Below are 26,227 nucleotides of genomic sequence, written 5' to 3' on the forward strand. Positions count from 1 at the left end.
ACCCAGCTTTGTGTTGTTTGCAAACTGAGGTGTTGAAACGCGTAGAGCTGGATGAACACAGCAGACCAAACAAGTCATTCTGAAGAAGAGTCTAGGCCCGAAACATCAGCCTTCCTGCTTCTCTGATGCTGCTTGGCCTGCTGTGTTCATCCAGTTCTACACTTAGTAATCTCAGATTCTCCAGCATCTGCAGTTCCTACTATCCTGGAGGTATTACGTTTAGTTCCCTTGTCTAAATCATCAATTTGCGTTATGAATAGCTGGTTTCTAAGTACTGATACCTGCAGCACCCTACTCGTCACTGCCTGCCACTTAGAAAAGACCCATTTATTCCTAACCTGGGTTTCTTGGCTACTAACGAATTTACATTCCGTGTCATTAGACTAGCCCCAATTCCATACGCTTAAATGGTCAATATTCAAAAATTAATGTCTGAATACAATATGATGGAGCCCTTACAAACGGCAGAATAATGTCCTGAGTTACTCACCTACTGATTTTTCCTGTCTTTGCATTAAAGAAGAGTTTAAACTTTATTTGGTTAGTATCATACAGGCCAATAAATAGTTGTTATTTCAATTGCATAACAAATTAGACACTAGTGAACTCAAATGCCAGCCTGCTTCATTGCCCTGCATCATGCTTTGCAGTTTTATACCAAATTAACAAAATAACAAACAACTCTTTTCTCATGTGAAACACTTTTCAGGACTGATTATACAAATATGGAACCTCCTTCCAGCTCCTCACCGGAATTAAATAGGACGGCTTTTCACAAGAGAAAATTGAAATCTGCACAACCATCTTATCACATTTTATAATACCACAAATCAGTATACATATCCACTAATAACACGAAAAATCCACTTTCCAATGAAGATGATGCTGCTATTCACTTCATCTGTCCTTCAATCTATCACATACCTTCTGTTTCTTTTCCTCCCTTTCCCTCCATACAAAAAAAACCTCTATACCTCATGTCTGGCAAAATGATCAGAGTCGTGAAAATTCACTCTACCCCCTCTCCAAAGATGCGCCCACTTGCTGAGTATTTTCTGCATTTATTGTTTAGACAAAGAAATGCAAATCCTTTACACTCATTGATTCTTTAGGCTTGTCTGATTTATTTAAAATGGGCACAAAATCCAAAATTTTGCTGTTCACATCAGCATGAATGATCTTTTACTGTTTTAAAAGTGTTCTAATTTGTTCATGAGTGTTTAAGAGGGAACCGCATGTTAACATGTTGTATACTTTTATAAAATTATATAAATCTCTGAGCTTCATTTCCAACCAAAGCTCACAGCTATGCACTTCCTACCAATGCAGCACGAAGAACGATGAACTGAAGATCCCTTTAAAACCACCAGCTTCAATCAAGTTTATAAAGCATACCTCTTGGCCGAACATGATGGTTCTGTTTGGAAGTCCTTGTCCTTAAAAAGGAACAGTACATTCCAGCAGCATCACCCAATTGACTAGGAGCTGGAGTATGGCTGTAAAAGTGGACCAGATTTAGTTGAAGAGAATCATCTTCTCCCTAAGGGTTGTGATTCAGTGGAATTCCCTGCCCAGAGAAGCAGTTGAGGCCACCTCATTGCATGTTTTAATGCAAAGACAGATAGATTTTTTGAATAGTAAAGGAAACAAGGGTTATGGTGAGCAAGCAGGTAAGTGAAGCTGAGTCCATGAAATGATCAGCCATGATCTTATTGTACGGCAGAGCGGGCTCAACCGGCCAGATAGCCTACTCCTGCTCCTATTTCTTATTTAATGTAGTTCAGCATTTACCACTTTCTCAAGCTACAGTCCATTCTCTGTTTTATTTTCAACCTTTGTGTCAGCATATTACTTGCTGTTGGAGGGAACAATCACTACTTTTAGTGGACTTTCATCAGATAGTCCATTCAGTTGTTTAAAAAATGGCAAAGTGACTTTACCATTCATTTGAAAACAAGTGCACCAAGTCTCAAATTCATATTAAAGTATTGCTAAAACAAAAAGGTGCTTTTGAAGCTTTTTGTCTTCCTATCATTAATAACAAAGAAAAAAAATGGAGAATTTCAAAGCCAGCTACAATTTACACAACATCAGAAAAGGTGCCGATTCGTTGTCAAGTCATCTGATTGGTTGTGATGTTGCCAGGAAAAATGCATCAGGGAACTATTGCTTTCAATGCTTGTTTTATTTTTAAAAAGTGCAATGCCTGAATGGAGTCCTGTTTTCTGCAGATGTCAGTGCCTGTGTGTGAACATACATAGCTTCTTAAGAACTGCGAGTCAGCCTTTCGATCTTGAACTGAGTTTTTGAGTAATTTTTAGCAATATTTGAAATGTTCCAGCAATTGCAGTCAAAGTTCTGAATCACATTAAACACTGGAATTTATGTTTGGAAGCACAGGCTACTTGAACAAGGTCTGCACTCTGCCTATTGTGAACTGTTAAAAAGGCATGCTCTTTGATAAAGTCTTCCAGTTATTGGAATACATGGCCAATGCACTTAACATGGTAGATAGGCAACTGATAAGCCACATTGCTGCAGGTAAAAAGGTTCAATCTTCTAAGTGATAACCACAGACCTTTCATAAGTGAACCAACCACCTTATGTTTCTTAACAACCAATGAAAGCGTCTGGAGAAAGACTGTTAAGGCAAAGTCCTGGTCAGCAGAAATCTGGTTGGTAGTCAGTCAGATGACTTGCTTGTCAAACAGCACTCAGCCTTTCAAACACTGTTTCCAAAACAGATCCTTCTCATTTCAGTCCACATTAGATTATAGTTTTAATTATTTGTATATCAGGTAGCCCGATTCTAATTCCTTGTAATTAATAGTAATTCTTGTTCAGTACAAAAACTTGGTCCCTACTTACTATCAACCTGGGTCTGAAAGTCAGGTATATTGGAAACTTTGCGTACATCATAAAATCTTCACCGTTTATGATGACTCGGAATAACAGATTCGATTTCCCAGTACACTATCCCAATAACTCATGAGAGAATAAAAGTAAATTGTCAACTAGCAGCTCAAGGAAAGGTAGGTCATTACTCTAATCCATTTCAAGGATGAATTTGAGCATGGGATGGAGCCCAGTGAGGATATAAGATGATATTTACATGCAGTTGAAAGAATCCTTACTGTGAATGCAGAACGTATGCTCAGAACTAGTTCCATTCTCGGACCCGGTCAGTATTCATGTTTGGTTCTGCAGCTCCAGAATCTTTAAGATCAATCTCAAATGGGCTAATATATCTAAAATCATTTCAGCAACAGGTAATGCTAGCCATTTGACACTGATACTGTGATATTATAAACCTGAAAGCCTATCAGCAGCCTTTTCTCATGCAGGTGAAAAGAGCCATTCTTTTGTTTGTCCTGCTGAGTTTAAGACAAAAAGTTTTGAAATCAATACTGAAAGTTGACATTTGAATTACTCATTTTATTACAATCTAAAATGCTAAAAAAAATGAAAATAATTAAACCATACCTCCAAAGTTGCTCCAAATCACTGATTGCTTCCTTCTGCCGCCCATACTTCAACTTAAAATTGGCTGCTTCTCTGACTAGTGATAAATGAACTGTGGTATTTGGCTATATTTAAAAAGATAATAATTCAAAGTTCCATATTAGAAGGTCCACTTTTCAAATGCTGTTTATTCTTTGAATGTAGGGAAACAATGAGGGAGAGTTCGGAGACTTAACTTGAACATAATCCAACATCGACTAACCGTTTGGTGCAGGAATCCATTTTCCCACCAGCTGCACAAGAGTGGCACTGAATCAAACTACATGACCACAAATACTCAAGATCCTCTATGGCCTACCGAAAACAGTACAGAATACAAGGTCATCAGCCACTTTCATCCTAAAGCATCACTCCTCCCAGTTTAAACAACCTGGATGCAACAACACATTCCACTGACAATCACCATGCAGTCAGGGTACAAAATAACTCCAAAAACTGTGACTGGCAATGCACAATTGTAAAATTGTGTACAATTATACACTTAAGAGCATTCTAATAGCCGGTGTGTTTGGTTGCAGATGTTTCGTCACACTGCTACGTAACATCGTCAGTGCACCTCTGGTGAAGCATTGGTGTTCTGTCCCACTTGTTATTTATATGCCTTGGTTTGGTGGGGTGGTTGGTATTACTTCCGGTTCTGTTTGTCAGCGGTTTGTATATTGGGTCTAGTTCAATGCATTTGTTGACAGAGCTCTGAATGGAATGCCAAGCCCCCAGGAATTCCCTGGCATGTCTTTGTTTGACTTGTGCTATTATGGATGCATTGTTCCAGTCAAATGTGTGTCCTTCTTTGTCCGTGTGTATTGTGACCAGTGAGAATTGGTCTCGTCGTTTGGTGACGAGTTGGTGTTAGTGTATGTCATTGCCAGATTTCTTCCAGTTTGTACTGTGTAATGTTTCTCACAATCTTTCCCACAAGGTATTAATTACTGTGTAAAGTGTACAATAGCCTACCAGCACAATCTTCTAGCCCAGAGGTAAGAGTGGTACTGACTGAGCCAAACTGACAAGTAACACCTTAAATGTCTTCGGCAAATTCAAATAGATTGCAGTCACTGCATTGTGCAGTTCAGTTTTACCTGTTCAGCTATCTCAACCGTTCAAGCAGAACGGTAAGACGTGGTTTCTTAATTCATGCTGGACGTGCTTATTGAATGTTCAATGGGTGAACAACTAAGAAGGCTAATATTATTAATATTGAGGCGTAAAGTAAATACTGAGTTATTCAACTTGTTAACATTTCGAATCCAGTGATCCTTCTTCGAAATGCCTAGGTCACTAGATTTGAAATGTTAACTGTGTTTTTTCTCCAAAGACGTTGCCAGACACGCTGAGTTTCTCTAGCATTTTCTGTTTTTGTTTCAAAGTGCTTAAGTGTTTACTGCTGACTGGATAGATAAGAATAATAACAGAGAAGTCCACATCTGGAGTAGTGTGGGCAGTTTTGCCCTTTATTTAAGGAAATACATTATTTCTTTGGAAGCAGTTTAGAAAAGGCTCACTCAGAAGACCCTGGGACATAGGAACTGCCTTACGAGCAAAGGCTAAAATGTTTGGTACGTCATTCATTGCAGCTTAAAAGAACATGAGGTGATCTCATGTAAATATATAGGATTCTCAAGTGGTTTGACAGGGTAAACGCTGATAGGATGGTGCCCATCACAGGAGATTCTTGGACCATAACACACAGTCTTAGAATAAATGATTGCTAACTGAAGCTGAGAAGAGAAATTTTTTCTGAGGGTTAAGATTCTTTGAATCTCTTGGTCACAGAGCAGTGGGGTAAGAGTTCTTGTACATATTTAAGGCTGAAATAGATAGATTCTTGATCAGTAGAGGAATCCAGGGTTACAGGAAAAACACTGGAAACTGGATATGAGGAATGTTAGATGAGCTATGATCCTATCGAAAGGCAGATGAGTCTCAATTGGCTGAACTGGCTACTCCTATTCTCATTCTGTACAGATTTTAACTCAACCCAACCTTTGGATCTAAAGGCTGTCTGCACAGTCATCATATAATTGTATTCTTTATGACCGTCTCATTGTAAGCCATCAATGTCTGCTTATTATCTCTGGTAAAGAAAAGCCTTACATCCAAGGCTGTAGATAAATTGTTATCTTGCCAATACCATGGGAATATTTGCTTTCTTACTAACTTGAGGCAGAAACAAGCTTCAGCTTTGCTTGGAACGTGCGTCACTCAAGGCATTAAGTAAATTCAATTTCACAAAAGGTACACATGGAGTGAACAAAAGTAAAGCATACAATAAAGCTATAGGACTCATCTACAAAATAGTTTCTCAGCTACATTGAACATTAGAAAATTGATCTTGCCTAAAATTATGCAGAAATCATTGTCTGATTTACAAGCATGGAATGGTGTAAGATGTTTATCAATCTAAATGTAGAGTTACAACATAGATATCTTTTGCCAGTTCAAAATTATATCACTGACTGCATTTCCAATGATTAATTCATCTTTGAGATAGCTTTTTGTTCTCCTTTTATTCAGCCTAGTCCTGGTTTTAGAGCCACATAATGATATATATACTTGGGAAAGCCATATTTGCATTAACTTTTTGTTTTAAACAGTCTGGCCTTTTCCCATGTATTAGCAATCACATTTTATAGGCCTCATATTTCAGCTTGAATTAATAATCATTTTGGTAGTGATGTGAGCAAGATCTTTATCTCGTAATTAACATTTTGTTGTCATATTTGCACACAAGTGCATAGAAAGATATTTACCTGGTGTTCTTGGTACCAGTGGATAGCTTGGCAGAAAATCTCTATTGCACTATCAATATCTTCCTCGTGGCTATACATAGTAACCAATGCAGAAACCTGTAAACACAATATTGCAATGCCATTGCTCAACGTTTAACCATAACTTCAGAAAATCTGCTCATCTTTCTAACTGAAACTACTAATTTCAGACTAGGAGAATTTCCAAAAACATGTTCAAAATAATTAGAAAATCATTATTTGGTGCACATCTGTTCATAAAGCATTGAAAAGTATTCACAAAATGTAAATTATATCAATACCTTAATAATTAAAACTTCCTAGATGTAATTATTCAAAAACACAAACTTATATTCATTAAAAAAAACTCTCAAAAAGAAATCAAACCCTACCACAAAACTGCCAAGCAAATCTACGAGAGAATCTTATGCTCCAATTGAACCATGGACTTGTCTTCACTTATCTTCAGTTCCATATTCTTTCTAAGATATCCATAGATGCACCAAGCATTTGAAATCAGTTTCCCCTGCCTACTCGCCATAAAACAAGTTATTGTTTACTTGGTACAACCATCTTAATGCTGCTGACTATTTATATAAAACGCATCTGGCGAGAAAACAGAACCTGTACAAGCTGCAGGTGTTGGATACCACAAGACACAGCAACAGCATCTGAACTGACAGCACCCAGAACTGATGCTACAAAAAGGCAGATCTAAGGAACTTTCCACACTACTCAATTTTAGTGCCATTTTGCAGATTTTTTTTTAACTTTTTTTCCCACAGAAATCATTAGGAATCGCAAGTTAATTTTTAATATTTGGGCTTAGGCAACATATACTCTCAACGTCAAAAATACACAGCAAAGCGAATGGTGGTTACATTGTTAAATTAACGTTTTCTATACAGCCTAAGCATCGAGAAATTTGCAAACTTGTCTAGGTAATTAAAACGTCATCTCACACCCTAGATGTTCTTGAACTCTTTGATCTCCATCTGCCCATGAACAAAGGAAACTAGAAAATAACAATTCAAACAAAGATAGGAATAATATCAATTTCTGCTGTGAAACACAATCCTGCACAGGCAGTTATATTTTTACAGCAGTGCTTGGTTCATTATGTGGGACCTGACCAAGTAGGCGTAGAGAAACCCATCCCATTGGCAGAAGGTTTGAGCACCAGAGGATACTAATTAAATGTTAGTAGAAGAACCATAGGTGACATGGGAAAAACAATTTGCACTACAATCTTTACATCTTAAGCATTCAGTGGAAACAGAATAAATTATGGCTTTCAAAAGAGCACTGGTAATTATCTGAAGAAAACAGATTTACAAGCCTGTGGGGTAAAGGCAGAAGAGTATGACTATTTGAGTGGCTGTCACAGATAGCCAGCACAAACACGATGCACAGGATGGTCTCCTTGTGAGATTTTACGATGCTACGAAAGCACTAGCTTGAAGCAGATAGTCAAAGATGCTTGAAGAACTTTAGAACTGTTAACATTATGGAACACCAGAGGTCACAGAGCATGCAAATCTGGCAAGCAGCTGGACAGAACAGCATAAAAACTTTTTAAAAGGAGCAGCACAGCATTACATTCACTCAAGATAATAAAATGTGAGGCTGGATGAACACAGCAGGCCAAGCAGCATCTCAGGAGCACAAAAGCTGACGTTTCGGGCCTAGACCCTTCATCAGAGAGGCTCTCTGATGAAGGGTCTAGGCCCGAAACATCAGCTTTTGTGCTCCTGAGATGCTGCTTGGCCTGCTGTGTTCATCCAGCCTCACATTTTATTATCTTGGAATTCTCCAGCATCTGCAGTTCCCAGTATCTCTGATTACATTCACTCAATACAGCTCCTCAAGTGATTTCAGAATTTAAAAATGATATGGGACAAGTAGGAGTGTCCAAAAGCAGACGGCATAGGTTTGAGGTGAGGGGAAAAGCATTTGAAAATGACATCGGGGAACTTTTTCCACAAGGAGATTGGTGTGTGTATGGAGCGAGCAGCCAGAGGAAGTGGCACAGTTGGGTACAAATTACAACATTCAATAGGCATCTAAATGGGTATATAAATAGTAAGGGTTTAAAGAAACATGGGCCAAACGCTGGCAAGTGGGACTAGATCAATTTATGATATCTGGTTGGTATAGATGAGTTAGACTGAAGGGTCTGTTTCCAAGACTGTGGCAGAGGATCATTTGTAGATCATAGAACACACTGTTAAGAGTCACAGAGTCCTTAAAGTGTGAAAAGAGGCCGTTCAACCAATTTAGTTTGTACCAATTCTCTTAAGAGTATTCCATCCAGACCCCCACCCTATTCCTGTGATCTCACATTTACCATGGCTACTCCACCTAATCTGCACATCCCTGGACAATTCAGAATGGCCAATCCACTTAACCTGCACATCATTAGACTTGGGAGGAAACCGTAGCACCCGGTGGAAATCCTTGCAGACACGGAGAGAACTTGCAAAATCTACAGTCACCTAAGGCTGGAATTGAACCTGTGTTCTTGGCACTGTGAGGTAGCTATGCTAAACTATTTTGCAGCGGTCTTACAAAGTAAGATACTTTGAACATCTCATTAATACAAAAGAATAAGGAGATGAATTAACTACTATCACCATCACTACGTAAGTAATATTAAATAAACAAATCGGGCTAAAAGCAGATAGGACCCTGGACAAGATGGGCTTGCATCCGAGAAACCCAAAAGAAATAGCTACAGGGTTAGTGAATGCACTGACTGTAATTTTCCAAAAATCTTTAGATTCTGGCAAAGCACCGGTGGATCGGAAAAGTGCCACCATGACACCCCTATTCAAAAGGAGAGAGGGAAACAAAAATCAGCTAACTATAGCCAATTATGCTTTTATCTATTGTTGGAAAAATGTTGGAATCAATCAGCATATTTTGAAAATCATAATCTAGTCAAACAGAATCAGCGTGGCCTCATGAAATGACAACAAAATCTCATTCAGAGTGGATCGAGGGGAACGAGTTGATGAACTTCCTGAACTTCCCAACCTTGGCCAGGTCCCTCACAACAGGTGAAGTTATAAGACAAGAGTCCATCGTACTGGAGGCAGTATAGTGGCAGGGATAAAGAACTGGCCACAGGTGCAAAACCGGAAGTGAAAATAAGGGGTTATTTCTTTCAGGATGGCAAACTAGTGGCAATCTACAGGTATCAGTGCTGAAACTGCAACTATTTACAATATATGTACAAAGGACTTGGAGAAAGGAAGCCTATGTACTGCCACCAAATTTGCAGATGGCACAAAACAGATGCTTGTGAAGATGATACAAACAGTTTACAGAGAAATAGATTGGTTAAACAAATGGGCAAAAGCTGGCAAAGGAATTGTAATTTTGGCAAAGGTGAAGTTGCTCATTTTGGAGGGGAGAATGAAAGAACAGATTATTATTTTAACAGAGAAAAACTGCAGAAAGACACAACACAAAAGGGACTTGCAGGTACTTGTGCACAGCTGTAGTTGGTATCAGGAAGCCTAATGAAATGTGGGCCCTTATTTCATGGGGGCTAGAGTATAATGATTAGATTCCCTACAGTGTGGAAACAGGTCCTTGGCTCAACAAGTGCACACCACCCCTTGAAGCATCCCACCCAGACCCATCCACCTATAACCCACACACCCCTGAATACTACGGGCAATTTAGCGTGGCTGATCCATCTAGCCTGCACATCTTTGGACTGTGGGAGGAAACTGGAGCACCCGGAGAAAACCCATGCAGACACGGGGAGAATGTGCAAACTCCACACAGACAGTCACTTGAGGCTGGAATTGAACCTGGGTCTCTGGTGCTGTGAAGCTGCAGTACTAACCACTGAGCCACCATGCCACCCTCAAAGAATAAGAATCTAAGAATAGGGAAGTCCTAGTGCAACTATATGGAGTGCTGGTGAGACTATATCAGAGTACTGAGTGTAATTTTGGTCCCGTTTTATACAGCAGAATCCCTCCAGTATGGAAACAGGTCATTTGACCCAAGAGGTCCACACTGACTCTCCAAAGAGCACCCCATCCAGAATCACCACCACGCGCCCCCCCCCCCCCACACCCCCTCCCCACCCACCCACCCCCCACACCCCCCCCACCCCCCCGCCACCCCCACCCCCCCCCACCCCCCCCCACCCACCCCCCCCCCACCCCCCCCCACCCACCCCACCCCCACCCCACCCCCCACCCCCCCCCACCCACCCCACCCCCCCCCCCCACCCCACCCCCCCCCCCCACCCACCCCACCCCCCCCCCACCCACCCCCCACCCCCCCCCACCCACCCACCCCACCCCCCCCCACCCCCCCCACCAAGACAGTGGTTTGGCGTGGAATGAACTTCCAAAGGAAGTGGTGAATGTGGGTACAGTTACGATGTTAAAAAACATTTGGATAATACACACAAATAAGAAATACTTGGGCGGATCTGGACCAAATGCAAGTAGGTGGGACTAGTTTAGTTTGGGATTGTGTTCAGAGCAGACTAATTAGACCTAATGGTCTGTTTCTATGCCGTATGACTCTATGACTCTCCTTCTAATTCAAGCCTCCAGATCCAGCAACATCCTGGTAAATCTGTAATGCATCATCTCCAATTTAATAACATCCTTCCTGCAGCAGGTCTAACAGAACTGTACACAGCACTCCAAAATTTGCCTTATCAATATCCTGTTTTTGTTAATGATTTCCAGCATCTGCAGGTCTTTTCGGTCTTTTGTTGCTACTGAAGAGGTGGACGGTTTGGGTTTAAATTTATTAATAACACAAAGTGTAGCAGTAAATTAAGTTGTAAAGAGGACATAAGAAAACGATAAAAGGTTATAGACATGTTAAGTGAGTGGCAGTGATCTAGTAAATCGAGTGCAATGAGGGAAAATGAGGAGTTGGCCATCTCAGCAGAAACACTGATCGAACGAAGCATATTCTCTAAATGATGACAGGTTGCAGAGATCTGACATGCAGAGGGACCCAAATGTCCTACTGCATGAATCAGAGAAGATTAGAGTGCAGGTACAGCAGGTAATTAGGAAATCAAATGGAAAGGCCAAGATCCAGGGTATACTGCTTAAACAGCAAGAGTCGCCAATTTAGAAGGAGCAAATATTTTCTCAGAGAGGGTCATGAACCTTTGGAACATTCCTCCTTAAAAAGATGATGGAAGAAAATTCTTTTAATATTTGCAAGACAGAGGGCGAGGGATTGGTGATAAGCAATATGGGTGAAAGGTTATCGGGGTGGGGTGGGAGAGGAATGTGAAGTAATCAGAACAACATGATCCGATTGAATGATGGAGCAGGCTCGACGGGCCAAACCGACTACTGGCTACTCCTAAACTGTTTGTCAGTGGGTTTTAATTAGTGAGGAAGAATACTGCAGCTCCAGAATGGTTTTAGAGAGTATCTGCAGTTCAGAGATAAAGGAGTGCCAATTTGAAACTGAGATGAGGAGGAATTCTCTCAGAGATTGTGTCTCTTTGGAATTCCCTGCCACAGAGCACTGTGGGTTAAGAATCCTTCTGTACATTTAAGGCTGAAATTTATAAGATTGTTGGTCAGTATTGGAATCAAGGGTTATGGGGTAATTGCAGAAAAGTGGATGAGAGGATTGTCGGATCAGCCATGAGCCAACTGGTAGAGTAGACTCCAGGGGCTGAACAGCTTACTCCTATTCCTATTTCTACTTCTTATGATCTTACAGGAAAAACACAAGTTGCACTATTTCTTCTCTCTCTTCCTCAGCATTACAACATATTTTTGTGTTATGGTTTCACAGAACTCTCTTAATTGACTTAAACAGAGCTTGGTGTGCTACTTTAGATTCTGGTACCTAGGTCAATGTCGGTCAGTCTTCCACTTTTAGCTTGTTAGGCCACATCAGAGGGCATTTAAGATGATATCAGAAGGCAGCAGTTTCACATGACATGTAGGCCAGACTAGATAAAGACAACAAGCAAGTTCCTTTCCAAGCCCCTCATCATCATTATTTGGAACTATATTACCATTCCTTCACAGTCGCTGAGTCAAAATCCAGGAATTCCCTCACAATACTGTCAGTCTATTATAGGACATGGAGTGCAGTGGTTCAAGGAGGCAGCTCATTACCACCCTCTCAAGGGCAACTAAGAACGGGAAACAAATGCTAGCCAGCAGTGATGCCCAAGTCCCAGACAGATTAAAAGAAAGATTCATGAATCAGATCAGTTTCCATTACAACTGGCAATGTAAGTTATACAAAGTTCTGGTTACACTACACATGGAACACTGAACAGTTCTAAGCACCAAATCTTAGGAAGTATATACTAGCCTTAGAGGGAGAGTATTACAGTATAGATTTTTGAGAATGATTTCTGGACTCCAAATGTTAATTTACAAAGACAGACTGTACAAACCAGAGATGTATTCCCTGAAATTTAGAAGTTAAAACGGTGGTTTGATCAATGGTTTCAAGATATTAAGGGAAGCCAATAGAGTAGAGAGATAAGGTATATCCACCAGCTGAGGGTTGTGAGGCAGTGTCTACAAATTAGAGGTAGAAGAGAAAATAGAAAATATAAAGAAATACAAAGAGTGGTAGAAGTTTGGAACACACTTCCATAAATGACAACTGATGCTCAACCAAAGGAATTTAAACCTGAGATTGCTTGATTTTTGCTAACCAAAGATATTAAGGAAAATGAGGCAAAGAAAAACATATAGAATTAGGTTGCACAAGTGATTCAGTAGCCCCTGTTCCAGTGGATCACCAAGTACACTGGTTATACACCTTAAAGCATAAAATATCTCAATATGACATCAATTTGACATTCAGTCACTGCACTTGGACAGTAATCCAGAGGCCCAGGCTAATGCTCTGGGGACATGTGTTCAAATCCCACCATGGCAGCTGTTAAAATTTAAATTCAAGGCTAAATTTTTAACCTCAGCAATGGTAGAGATGGAAAGTAATATCAATTGTTCGAAAAATCCATCCAGTTCACTCATGTCATTCAAGGAAGCAAATACGCTATCCTTACCTCATCTGGCCTACAGGTAACTTTAGACCTGCAGTAATGTGGTTGATTCTTAACTACCTTCTGAACTGGCCTAGCAAGCCACTAATCTCAAAGACAGTTTGGGATTGGCAACAAATACTGAGCTTGCTAATAAAGCCCACTTCTCAAGGGAGAACTGTTTTTGAAGTTACTGATTTTACGACTTACCATCCCTGGTTTATTTAACTTTTCATCAATCGATCTTAAGATGTTACATGCCTTTATAATGTGACCTTTAGAGAAAAAGCAAAAGCACAAAGATGCTTAAGAAATAGTTGGAAATAAAAAGGACTGCAAATACTGGAGGCCAGAGTCTATAGGTGAGAGGCTGGAAAGGGTTGCAACACCAGCCCCACTCCCCTCTCGTCTCTGTCCAAGGCCCCAAACAATTCTTCCAGATACAGCAGGGATCCACCTGCACTCCATCCAACCTGGTCTATTGCATCAGTTGCTCCTGATGTGGTCTCCCCTAAACCGGGGAGACCAAACACAGACTTGAGGACCAGTTCACGGAGCATCTGCACACATCAACCAACACAACCTTCTGGTTGCCATCCATTTTAATTCCCCTGCCACCCCCTGACAACATATCCATTCTTCGCACCCTCCATTGTCAAAGGCCAAACATAAACTAGAGGAACAACATCTGATATTTCACCATGGGAGCTTACAGCCCAATGGCCTCAACAGTGACTTCACCAGCTTCAAAATCCCTCCACCCCCAGCCTTATCCCCTGTTCAGCCAGCCCAGTCCTCCTCACCTCCCTGACCTGACCTAACCTGTCCACGTTCCTACTCACCTATCCACTCTCATTTCCCACAGGCTGATCACAATAACCCCCTTCCTGCATCCTCTTATCATCAACTCTCCTATCCTTTCCCCGCCCCAACCACACTCCTTTTTATTTCTGGGCTCCTCTCCCACTCCCCAGTCATGATGAATGGTTTCAGTCCTGCTCCTCTGAAGCCGTATGACTTGCTGTACTGTTCCAGCCTCACACCTGTAGACCTTTAAGAAATAATTCAATAATGAGAAACATTTCACTTACACTCCAGGAGAAACCGGGAAAAATACTTAAACAAAAAGTACTTAGCCAAAAATCAAGAAATGAGCTTCTATAATATCAGTATATCACAGCACCAATATCTGTAAGGAAGGATACTAACCTTGGACCAAATATAGCTGTGCTATTGTCATCTTAATTTCAACTGCACTTTCCGGATGCTGCTCCAAGACTTCCTTAAAGTTAAAATAAAAGTTAAAAATCACTGATTAATAATTTACTTAACAACTCATTAGTGACCCATCAACTAAACAAACTTACTTAACTGAGAAATTTTAGGTTTAAAAACAATGCACTGCATATTTAAATATTACAACCAGTATACAGATCCATGTGCTCAGCTCTCTGTCCCCACCTTCTGTACAGGTACAGTTCAAAATACACAGCTCACACTAAATCAACCACACTGTATTGACCCAGACATAGACACAGGACAAAGATACAACCAAACTACACAATGACACAAAAGTTCCATCAGTGTGACTGGCTCAAATCTGGAGCACTATCTAACAATGTGACAACGTCATCACATGGACTACTGAGATGCAGAGCGTCAGCTCATTAACACATGACCAAATAGAGATGGGAAGTAGTTGCAAACCTCGAACAAGTAAAAATAAGACACTGAAACAGTCATATCTGGTCCTGAACTTCCAAAAACGTGCCTGAAGAAATGTTATGGATAAATCAAGGACACAACAATATTTTGGTTAGACACATTTATCGCATTTTGCGCAGTGCTTTCATTTATTCTTGAAGTTCATGATAGAACATAGAACAGTACAGGCCCTTCGGCCTATGTTGTGCCAACCTATTATCCTACTGAGATTAATCTACACTGCATTTTACTATCCTCCAAGTGCCTATCAAAGAGTCACTTAAAGGTGTGTAAAATACCTGGCTCCACTACCACTGCCAGCAGCGCATTCCACATGCCTACACTCTCGGTCTGTAGAACCTACCTCTGACATCTCCCCTATACCTTCCTCCAATCACCTTAAAATTATGCCCCCTCGTAATAGTCATTTCCACCTTGGGAAAAAGTCTCTGACTATCCACTCTATCTATGCCTCTCATCATCTTGTGCACCTCTATCAAGTCACCTCGCATCCTTCTTCGCTCCAATGAGAAAAGCCTGAGCTCACTCAACCTTTCCTCATAAGACTTGCCCTCCAGTCCAGGCAGCATCCTAGTAAATCTCCTCCGCACCCCCTCTGAAACTTCCACATCTTTCCTATAATGAGGTGACCAGAACTGAACACAATATTTCAAGTGTGGTCTAACTAGAGTTTTATAGAGCTGCAGCATAACCTCACAGCTCAAACTCAATTCCCCTGCCCATGAAAACCATCACACCATACGCCTTCTTTACAACCCTATCAACTCGGGTAGCAACTTTGAGGGATCTAAGAACATTGACCCCAAGATCCCTCTGTTCCTCCACACTGCTGAGAATCCTGTCATTACCTCCATATTCTGCATTCAAATTCGACCTTCCAAAATGAATTACTTCAAACTTTTCTGCATTGAATTCCATCTACCACTTCTTTGCTCAGCTCTGCTTCCTGTCAATGTCCCGTTGCAACCTACAACAGCCCTCCACGCTGTCTACAACTCCACCAACCTTTGTGTTATCGGCAAACTTGCTAACCCACCCTTCCACTTCATCATCCAAGTCATTTATAAAGATCACAAACAGCACAGGTCCCAGAACACATCTCTGCAGAACACCACTGGTCACCGAGCTCCAGGCTGAATACTTTCCACCTACTACCACCCTCTTGTCTTCTTTTGGACAGCCAGTTTTGTATCCAGACAGCCAAATTTCCCTGAATCCCGTGTCTCCTTACTTTTTGAATGAGCCAACTGTTATAACACAACTTTAGATATCTGCACTAACAATAGATAGACACCAAGGCTTGGTGCGAAAACAGAACATATTAACATGGCAATGAATTATCCAGATTAACAAGAGTTTACAATTGGATGGAAAATAAAAACTGAAAGAATCACAGATTTTGTAAATCAGGAACAAAAACAGAAGTTGCTGGAAAAGCTCAGCAGGTCTGGCAGCATCTGTGAAAAAAAATCAGAGATAGTGTTTTGGGTCCAGTGACCCTTCCTCAGAATCTGTTCTGAGTAAGGGTCACCTGACACAAAACGTTAACTCTGATTATTTTTCTTCACAGCTGTTGCCAGACCTTGATAAAGTGTGGAGCTGGATGAACACAGCAGGCCAAGCAGCATCTCAGGAGCACAAAAGCTGACATTTCAGGCCTCGACCCTTCATCTCTGATGTAGGGTCTAGGCCCGAAACGTCAGCTTTTGTCCCCCTTAGATGCTGCTTGGCCTGCTGTGTTCATCCAGCTCCACACTTGGTTATCTTGGATTCTCCAGCATCTGCAGTTCCCATTATTTCTGCTGCCAGACCTTGTTGAGCTTTTCCAGCAACTTCTGTTTTTGAGCTGGATGGATTTCAGCTCCAATGAAACTGATTATTTAGTAGCTCTGTGCATTATTGTAACATAAAATACTAAAAACCTAGGATTTCTCTGCCAAGTCAAAGTCCCATATATTGAGATTGCAACACATGTATTTTGAAGTACCTGAACATTAATCACCATGTCAGGTTTGTTACGGTGCTTCTGAGTTTGAGAAATCTCCATAATAATGATCATGTTGATTACACATGGTGTACTGCTATATTTTAGAATTTGGCTTTTGTCATAGAATCCCTACAGCACGGAAGCAGGCCATTTGGCCCATCAAGTCCACATCAACCCTCTTAAGAGCATCTCATTCAGATTCACCCTCCTTACATGTCCCTGTAAACCTGCATTTTCCATGGCGAATCCAACTTTTTGTTTTATTTATTCATTTTGTGGGATGTGAAGGTCACCAGCTGGACAGCATTTATTGCCCATTCCCAGTTGCCTTTGAGAAGGTGGTGGTGAGCTGCCTGTTGAACCACTGGAGTCCACCTGCTATACTCACAATGCCATTAGGGAGGGAATTTCAGGATTTGACCCAATAACTGTGAAGGAATGGCAATATATTTGAAAGTCAGGATAAGAATGTGGCCTGGAGGGGAACTTGCAGGTGGCGACGCTCCCATCTACCTGCTCCTCTTGTCCTTCTAGTTGGAAGTACTCATGGATTTGGAAGGTGCTAGACTGAGGACAGTACACAGTACTGCTACTGAGCATCGGTAGTGGAAGGAGTGGATGTTTGTGGATGCAGTACCAATGAAGTGGGCTGTTTTGTCCCAAATGGTATCAAGCTTCTTGAATGCTGTTGGGGCTGCACTCATCGAGACAAGTGGGGAATATTCCATCACACACCTGACTTGTGCCTCGTCGATGGTGAACAGGCTTTCGCGAGTCAGGTGGTGAGTTACTCACTGCAATATTCCTGGCCTCTGACCTGCTCTTGTAGCCACCGTGTTTACGTGGTGAGTCCAGTTGAGTTTCTGATCGATGATAGCCCCCAGAATGTTGATAGTGAGGAATTTGGTAAAGGTAACAACATTGAATGTTAAGAGTTGGTGGTTAGATTGTCTCTTATTAGTGATAGTCATGGCCTGGCATTTGTGTGGCACAGAAGTTCCTTGTCACTTGTCTGCCCAAGCATGGATATTGTCCAGATCTTGTAGCATTTGGACACGAACTGTTTCAGTGTTTGAGGAATCGCAAATGGTGCTGAACATTATGTAATTATCTGCAAACAACCCACTTCTGACCTTATGATGGAGGGAAGGTCATTGATGAAGCAGCTGAAGATGATTGGGCCTAGGACCTCCTACTGAGATGTCCTGGAGCTAACATGGCTGACCTCCAACAATCACGGCCATTGGCCAAGCATATCCTTTAGGAAACTGGAGGAAACCCAATCAGACACAGGGAGAATATGTAAACGCCACACAAATACTTGCCCAAGGGTGGGGCAAAATTCGAGTCCCTGGCGCTGTGAGGCAACAGGCTAACAATTAACCACCACTCCAAGACCGTTTACATTTCCAATGGTTTGACTTGTCAGCTGTTTTGAAGCTCAGATCACATGAGAAAGCCAATTTATAGCAGCTCATTACTTCTTTCATAAGCAACCTAAAGCATTTTAGAAACAATTCAGCATTTTTAACAGCTATCAGCAATAATTCACAACCAGCAAAGAGATAAATAAACACAACTTGCTTTCAGTGACATTCTGTATGTAAAATATGTATTGGATGCAAGAATAAATGCTAAATCAAAGGAGCCTAATTTATGAAAGTGATGTCACTGCAGGTTTGATATATACAACACTAAATCAATATTATTTATAGCCAATGGTTCTACATCTCCTAACTGACTTACCTCCAGGAGCTGAATAGCTTTGGTATGTTGTTTCTCACGGCAATGTTGTGCTGCCTGAATTAATACTGGTAGTGGAGACTCAGGATTCTGCTTCTGCAAACCTAATGTTAGTTTGCGACACTGATCAGCCTGTACACAAACAATGTACAATTTTTATTTCCAAGATTTAAAACCACACAGACACTTATCAGAAAAACACAAATGCAACACTGAAGAACTTTTATCACTGGGTCATTTTATTTAACCAATAATGTCAAATATACTGACTCATCTTCCACGAAAGTGATAATTAGTAACTGCACACTGTCAAAAAGGACAGTGAGAAGCTGGAAGTTGTTATACACATTGAGAAGAATTATATGGTGAGGGAAAGGGTTAGGCTTTGCAGAATGAATACAGAAGTTGGGTAGGAGGTTGAAAAGCAAAACCTCAAAAGAACTAATATCTGGATTCTTCCTGTCCCACATCCAGCAATAGTCGGAACAAGAAGAGAGGGCAGAGATATTTATATCATCTACAGCTACGGGTTAAGTGTTTCCTAGTGGAGGGTAGCTAATGTTTATTTAATCAAGCCTGTAAAGAGAAGCCTGGGAACTATAGACTGGTGAGTCTAACATTAGTGATGGGTAGGTTATTGGCGGGGACGGGGTTGGAATTTTAAGAGGTAGGATTCATAAGCATTTGGAGAGGCAAGGGCTGATTAGGGATAGTCCGCATGGTTTTGCACATGGGAAATTATGTCTCACAAACTTAATTGAGATTTTTGAGGACGCATCTAAAAGGACTGAGGGCAGAGAGGCAGACGTTGTCTAAATAGGCTTGAGTAAAGTTTTTGACAATGTTCTGCACAGTAAACTGATTGGTAAAGTTAGGTCAGATGGGATTCAGGCAGAGCTTGCTAGCTGAATACAAAATTGGCTTGGCAGCACAAGACAGAGGGTGGTAGTGGAGGGCTGTTTTTTGAACTGGAGGCCCATGACCAGCAGGTTTCACAGGGACTGGTGCTGGGTCCACTGTTGATTGTCATTTATAAAAGCGATTTGGATGAGAATTTAGAAGGCATAGGTAGTAAAATTTGTGGATGATGCCAAAATCAATGGTATAGATGACAGTGAAAAGGGCTACAAAAAGTTCTTATCAATTCGGCCAATGGGTTGAGGAGTGGCAGGTGGAGTTTAATTTGGACAATGTGAAGTATTGCATTTTGGAAAAACGAACAAGCGCAGAGCCTATACAGTTCATTGTAGAGCTCTGGGCAGTATTGTCAAACAAAGACCTACGGTTCAGGTACGTAGTGCTTTGAAAGTTGTGTCACAGGTTGACGGGGTGGCTGAAAAGGCATGTAGCATGCTTGCCTTCAATGCTCAGACCACTGAGTATCGGAGTTGGGATGTCATGTTGAGGTTATACAGGACATTGTTGAGGCCACTTCTCGAGTACTGTGCACAGTTCGAGTTGCTCTGCTACAGGAAGGACATTATTAAATTGGAGCGGGATCAGAAAAGATTTACCAGGATGTGGCTGGGACTTGAGGGTTTGAAATATAAGAGCAGGCTGGGACATTTTTTCCACTGGAGATTAGGAGGTTGATAGGGACTTCACAAAGGTTTTATAAAATCATGGAGTGATAGATAAAGTGAACAACAAAGATCTTTTCCCTACGGTGAGGGAGTTCAAAGGGGGCGTATTTTTCAGATGAGAGAAGAAAGATTAAAAAAGGGACTTAAGGGGCAGCTTTGTCACACAAAGGGTGGTTCATTTGAGCAATGAACTGCCTGAGGAAATGGTAGATGCAAGTGCAGTCACAACATTTAAACGTCATTTGGAGGGTACGTAAATAGGAAAAGTTGAGGAGAATATGGGCGAAGTGGGCGGGTAAGTGGGACTAGTTAAGTTTGAATACTTGGTCAAAGGGTCTGCTCGGATTGTTACGAAGTTGGGTAGAGTAATTGCGAGATGGCAAGTAGGATGCTAAAATGTGTGGTTCCTTTAAGAGATTTGTGCTTCGTCTGTACTTAGGGTTTTTTTAAAAAAATTATATGTCTGTGAGCAGCAGCTAAAGTTGCCACTACAGAGAGTCTCAAAATATGAAACAAATGTATTAAAAAAGAAGCCTTACAGGTGGCAGGCAAAACAGTCTTGTTTTGATTGTATCAGTGATAATGGGAACTGCAGATGCTGGAGAATCCTAGATAATAAAATGTGAGGCTGGATGAGCACAGCAGGCCCAGCAGCATCTCAAGAGCACAAAAGCTGACGTTTCGGGCCTAGACCCTTCATCAGAGAGGGGGATGGGGTGAGGGTTCTGGAATAAATAGGGAGAGAGGGGGAGGTGGACCGAAGATGGAGAGAAAAGAAGATAGGTGGAGAGGAGAGTATAGGTGGGGAGGTAGGGAGGGGATAGGTCAGTCCAGGGAAGACGGACAGGTCAAGGAGGTGGGATGAGGTGAGTAGGTAGGAGATGGAGGTGTGGCTTGGGGTGGAAGGGATGAGTGAGAGGAAGAACAGGTTAGGGAGGCAGAGACAGGTTGGACTGGTATTGGGATGCAGTGGGTGGGGGGGAAGAGCTGGGCTGGTTGTGTGGTGCAGTGGGGGGAGGGGACGAACTGGGCTGGTTTTGGGATGCGGTGGGGGAAGGGGAGATTTTGAAGCTGGTGAAGTCCACATTGATACCATTGGGCTGCAGGGTTCCCAAGCGGAATATGAGTTGCTGTTCCTGCAACCTTCGGGTGGCATCATTGTGGAACTGCAGGAGGCCCATGATGGACATGTCATCTAAAGAATGGGAGGGGGAGTGGAAATGGTTTGCGACTGGGAGGTGCAGTTGTTTATTGCAAACCGAGCGGAGGTGTTCTGCAAAGCGGTCCCCAAGCCTCCGCTTGGTTTCCCCAATGTAGAGGAAGCCACATCGGGTACAGTGGATGCAGTATACCACAGATGTGCAGGTGAACCTCTGCTTAATGTGGAAAGTCATCTTGGGGCCTGGGATAGGGGTGAGGGAGGAGGTGTGGGGGCAAGTGTAGCATTTCCTGCGGTTGCAGGGGAAGGTGCCGGGTGTGGTGGGGTTGGAGGGCAGTGTGGAGCGAACAAGGGAGTCACGGAGAGAGTGGTCTCTCCGGAAAGCAGACAGGGGTGGGGATGGAAAAATGTCTTGGGTGGTGGGGTCGGATTGTAGATGGCGGAAGTGTCGGAGGATGATGCATTGTATCGGGAGGTTCTTCTTTTATCTTTCGATTCCTCCCACTTCCTACAGACTAAGGGGGTGGCCATGGGCACCCGCATGGGCCCCAGCTATGCCTGCCTCTTTGTAGGTTACGTGGAACAGTCCCTCTTCCGCACCTACACAGGCCCCAAACCCCACCTCTTCCTCCGGTACATTGATGACTGTATCGGCGCCGCCTCTTGCTCCCCAGAGGAGCTCGAACAGTTCATCCACTTCACCAACACCTTCCACCCCAACCTTCAGTTCACCTGGGCCATCTCCAGCACATCCCTCACCTTCCTGGACCTCTCAGTCTCCATCTCAGGCAACCAGCTTGTAACTGATGTCCATTTCAAGCCCACCGACTCCCACAGCTACCTAGAATACACCTCCTCCCACCCACCCTCCTGCAAAAATTCCATCCCCTATTCCCAATTCCTCCGCCTCCGCCGCATCTGCTCCCACGACAAGACATTCCACTCCCGCACATCCCAGATGTCCAAGTTCTTTCAGGACCGCAACTTTCCCCCCACGGTGATCGAGAACGCCCTTGACCGCGTCTCCCGCATTTCCCGCAACACATCCCTCACACCCCGCCCCCGCCACAACCGCCCCAAGAGGATCCCCCTCGTTCTCACACACCACCCTACCAACCTCCGGATACAACGCATCATCCTCCGACACTTCCGCCATTTACAATCCGACCCCACCACCCAAGACATTTTTCCATCCCCCCCCCCTGTCTGCTTTCCGGAGAGACCACTCTCTCCGTGACTCCCTTGTTCGCTCCACACTGCCCTCCAACCCCACCACACCCGGCACCTTCCCCTGCAACCGCAGGAAATGCTACACTTGTCCCCACACCTCCTCCCTCACCCCCATCCCAGGCCCCAAGATGACATTCCACATCAAGCAGAGGTTCACCTGCACATCTGCCAATGTGGTATATTGCATCCACTGTACCCGGTGTGGCTTCCTCTACATTGGGGAAACCAAGCGGAGGCTTGGGGACCGCTTTGCAGAACACCTCCGCTCAGTTCGCAAAAAACAACTGCACCTCCCAGTCGCAAACCATTTCCACTCCCCCTCCCATTCTTTAGATGACATGTCCATCATGGGCCTCCTGCAGTGCCACAATGATGCCACCTGAAGGTTGCAGGAACAGCAACTCATATTCCGCCTGGGAACCCTGCAGCCTCATGGTATCAATGTGGACTTCACCAGTTTCAAAATCTCCCCTTCCCCTACTGCATCCCTCAACCAGCCCAATTCGTCCCCTCCCCCCACTGCACCACACAACCAGCCCAGCTCTTCCCCCCGACCCACTGCATCCCAAAACCAGTCCAACCTGTCTCTGCCTCCCTAACCGGTTCTTCCTCTCACCCATCCCTTCCTCCCACCCCAAGCCGCACCCCCCGCTAACTACTAACCTCATCCCACCTCCTTGACCTGTCCGTCTTCCCTGGACTGACCTATCCCCTCCCTACCTCCCCACCTACACTCTCTCCACCTATCTTCTTTACTCTCCATCTTCGATCCGCCTCCCCCTCTCTCCCTATTTATTCCAGTTCCCTCCCCCAGGCCCGAAACGTCAGCTTTTGTGCTCCTGAGATGCTGCTTGGCCTGCTGTGTTCATCCAGCCTCACATTTTATTATCTTAAAACTGGTGTTGACAACCCGAAACCAATCATATTATAGGAATTTGATTGTCATTACGGGTATATAAGACGAGGGTAGATCAGGGAGAGACAACTGCCTTCTGAAAGAGAGACCCATCCGCCACCTGCCAGAGTTAACACCATTCAACTCCCAGAGAAAGCCCATCTAATTACTCAAAGGTACCATGGTATTTTAGCTCAAAGTCCTCATTGAAGAAATTATGGAGATAAAACATTCCTGACAGGAACAAAAACTAAGTTGCTGGAAAAGCTCAGCAGATCTGGCAGCATCTGTGGAGGAGAAAACAGAGTTAACGTTTCGGGTCCAGTGACCCTTCCTCAGAACATTCCTGACAGCAGGATTAACGGAAGAAAGGTGCTTGTGAAGACAGCAGAGATGACAGAATATTCCAGAAAACAGTCTGTAAGAACTAGGACAGACTAAATTATAATTTATTGTTTCTTATTAATTGGGTTTATATTAGTGATACTCATTTTAATTTAAACAGCATTCCAATAAAATTTAGACCAATTAGGGAGTAGCTAGTAGTCCAAGGGGGATTTGTCGGTTTGTTAAAAATTTGGTAAGTTGCTCGTTGTTGAGTTAAATAAATAAATTGTTCCTAGTTACTTGTAAAGCGAAGCGACTTACTTTCTTTTAAAGATTACAAGGGGGAAAGACGAGCTTCTCTGGGTACTTCAGGGGTAATTATTAGTGCAGAACCTCTACTCCTGTCATAACAGGACGGGGCTACTAAGAACTGCTGGTGCTAGAGTTAGAGATAACACAGCGTGGGGCTAGAGGAACACAGCAGACCAGGCAGCATCAGAGGAGCAGGAAAGTTGACATTTTGGATCAGGATCCTTCTTCAGAAAAAAAGGGTCCCAACCCGAAACTTTAACTTTCCTGCTCCTCCAATGCTGCCTGGCCTGCTGCGTTCCCCCATGTCCACACTATGTTATACCTTATAACAGATCAGGGCTTGTGTTTTAGTTTTCCTGTTATAATATCATGCTGTATGACTATGTATCGTTGGCTTTAACAATTATTAGCTAATTACCATCAGCATACTACAAAAAGGGTTAATTAAAATCTTGGATTTCATTTTGATGCTAATGAGTGAATAACAAGTTCCCCAAAATGCAAGATAATAAAGTGTGAAGCTGGATGAGCACAGCAGGCCAAGCAGCATCTCAGGAGCACACAAGCTGACATTTCGGGCCTAGACCCTTCCCCAAAATGCAGCAGTGATTTCTCACGTTCTCTTGCTTAAGAGCAGGTCCAGAAATCTCACTCCCAATAGCAGATGCACATTGGTGGGCCACATCGGATACCAGAATTCACATATATATTAATTTAAAATTTCTGGGTTAGCCAAAATCTGGAATATATATTACAGACTTGAATGAGTAAAGTGAAATGAACTAAAACCAGGTTTGAGGATGACACAAAAAGGCTGCAGAGGGACACAGACAGGTTAAGCAAATGGGCAAAAATCTGGCTACTGGAATATAGTGTGGGGAAATGTAAGATGGAGGAGTGAATATTGCTTACCTGGGGAAAGACTGCAGAAAGCTACAAAACAGAGTCCTCTGCATGAATCATAAAAAGTGTATCTATCTACATTTACTATTGACATTACAATACAATCACAGTTGTGTCAACAGTTTGCAAACATTCAGCCTGCACAAATTTACAATTAGTAAAGTGGTCAAATATGTGAGGAAAAGAAACTTATCAAGTTAGCAGGTAGTTGTGGTGAGCAGTTCTTATTTAGGAAGTAGTAAATTTTCACATTACCTGATTTGTATGCATAGCCAACAAAGCCTTGTTGAATTCAACAGCTTGTAGTTGTTTCTGGGTGAGCTTATGTTCCACGCCCTCTGTATTGGTTAATTTTACTTTCTTCTTTGAATCAAACACATTTTGGTCCTACAAAAAAAGTTCCCTTTTGGGTTAGAAGATTCAGCTCACTGGCATGAAAGTGCAAACAGGACAAACTATTAGTTTCACTTTTGATGCGAGGCAACTGAAGGATTGAAAAATAGTAGAAAAGTATATCATGAAGCTCATGCAGCCTTGAGATATGAGCATCAACTCAATGTTTTTTTTTCACTATGAAACACAACTTTTGTTTTCTTTATACTCCACCCTATACGCTATCCATAAGTTGAACTGGAGCATAGAAAGAGAAGGCAAGTAGGTCGTTCATCTCTTCACACCTGCTCTGTTATTCGTTACAATCTTGGCTGAACAGCCATCTCAATAAACTGTTCCTGATTTCATCCCCAACCCTTTGGTGTCTTTAGTCCATGAGCTATATCCAATTCTTTATTAAAACTGTACAATGTTTTTACCTTAACTACTTACTGTTCCACAAGGTTGCCACTCTCTGGCTGAAGAAGTTGCCCTTCATCTCAGTCCTAAACGATTCGCCCCGTGTCCTTAGAGTGTGACCTCTCCGGTTCTGCACTTTCTCCACCATTGGAAATATCCTTCCTAAATCTACCCTATTCATTCCTGTTGGAATTTTATGGGTTTCTGTGATCTCTCTTCATTGTTCTGAACTCAAGCAAAAATAATCATAACCAATTCAACTTCTCCTCATACATCAGTTCTGC

At 42.5% G+C, this 26,227-nt stretch overlaps 1 protein-coding gene across 1 annotated transcript in view; it reads right to left on the minus strand.

Annotated features, from left to right (window-relative positions):
• The window catches only part of srp72 (signal recognition particle 72), a 112,389-nt gene that overhangs the window by 35,232 nt on the left and 50,930 nt on the right, over nt 1–26,227 (minus strand). The window contains exons 9-14 of the mRNA XM_059645511.1: nt 25,407–25,538; nt 18,746–18,874; nt 14,497–14,569; nt 13,498–13,562; nt 6,273–6,368; nt 3,484–3,587 (exon numbers count right to left, since the gene is read on the minus strand). Of these exons, the coding sequence (XP_059501494.1) occupies nt 3,484–3,587; nt 6,273–6,368; nt 13,498–13,562; nt 14,497–14,569; nt 18,746–18,874; nt 25,407–25,538 (599 nt within the window). The remainder of the gene's footprint in view (nt 1–3,483; nt 3,588–6,272; nt 6,369–13,497; nt 13,563–14,496; nt 14,570–18,745; nt 18,875–25,406; nt 25,539–26,227) is intronic.

Source organism: Stegostoma tigrinum, chromosome 1 (genome assembly GCF_030684315.1).
Source record: "Stegostoma tigrinum isolate sSteTig4 chromosome 1, sSteTig4.hap1, whole genome shotgun sequence".
NCBI classification, from domain to species: Eukaryota; Metazoa; Chordata; class Chondrichthyes; order Orectolobiformes; family Stegostomatidae; genus Stegostoma; species Stegostoma tigrinum.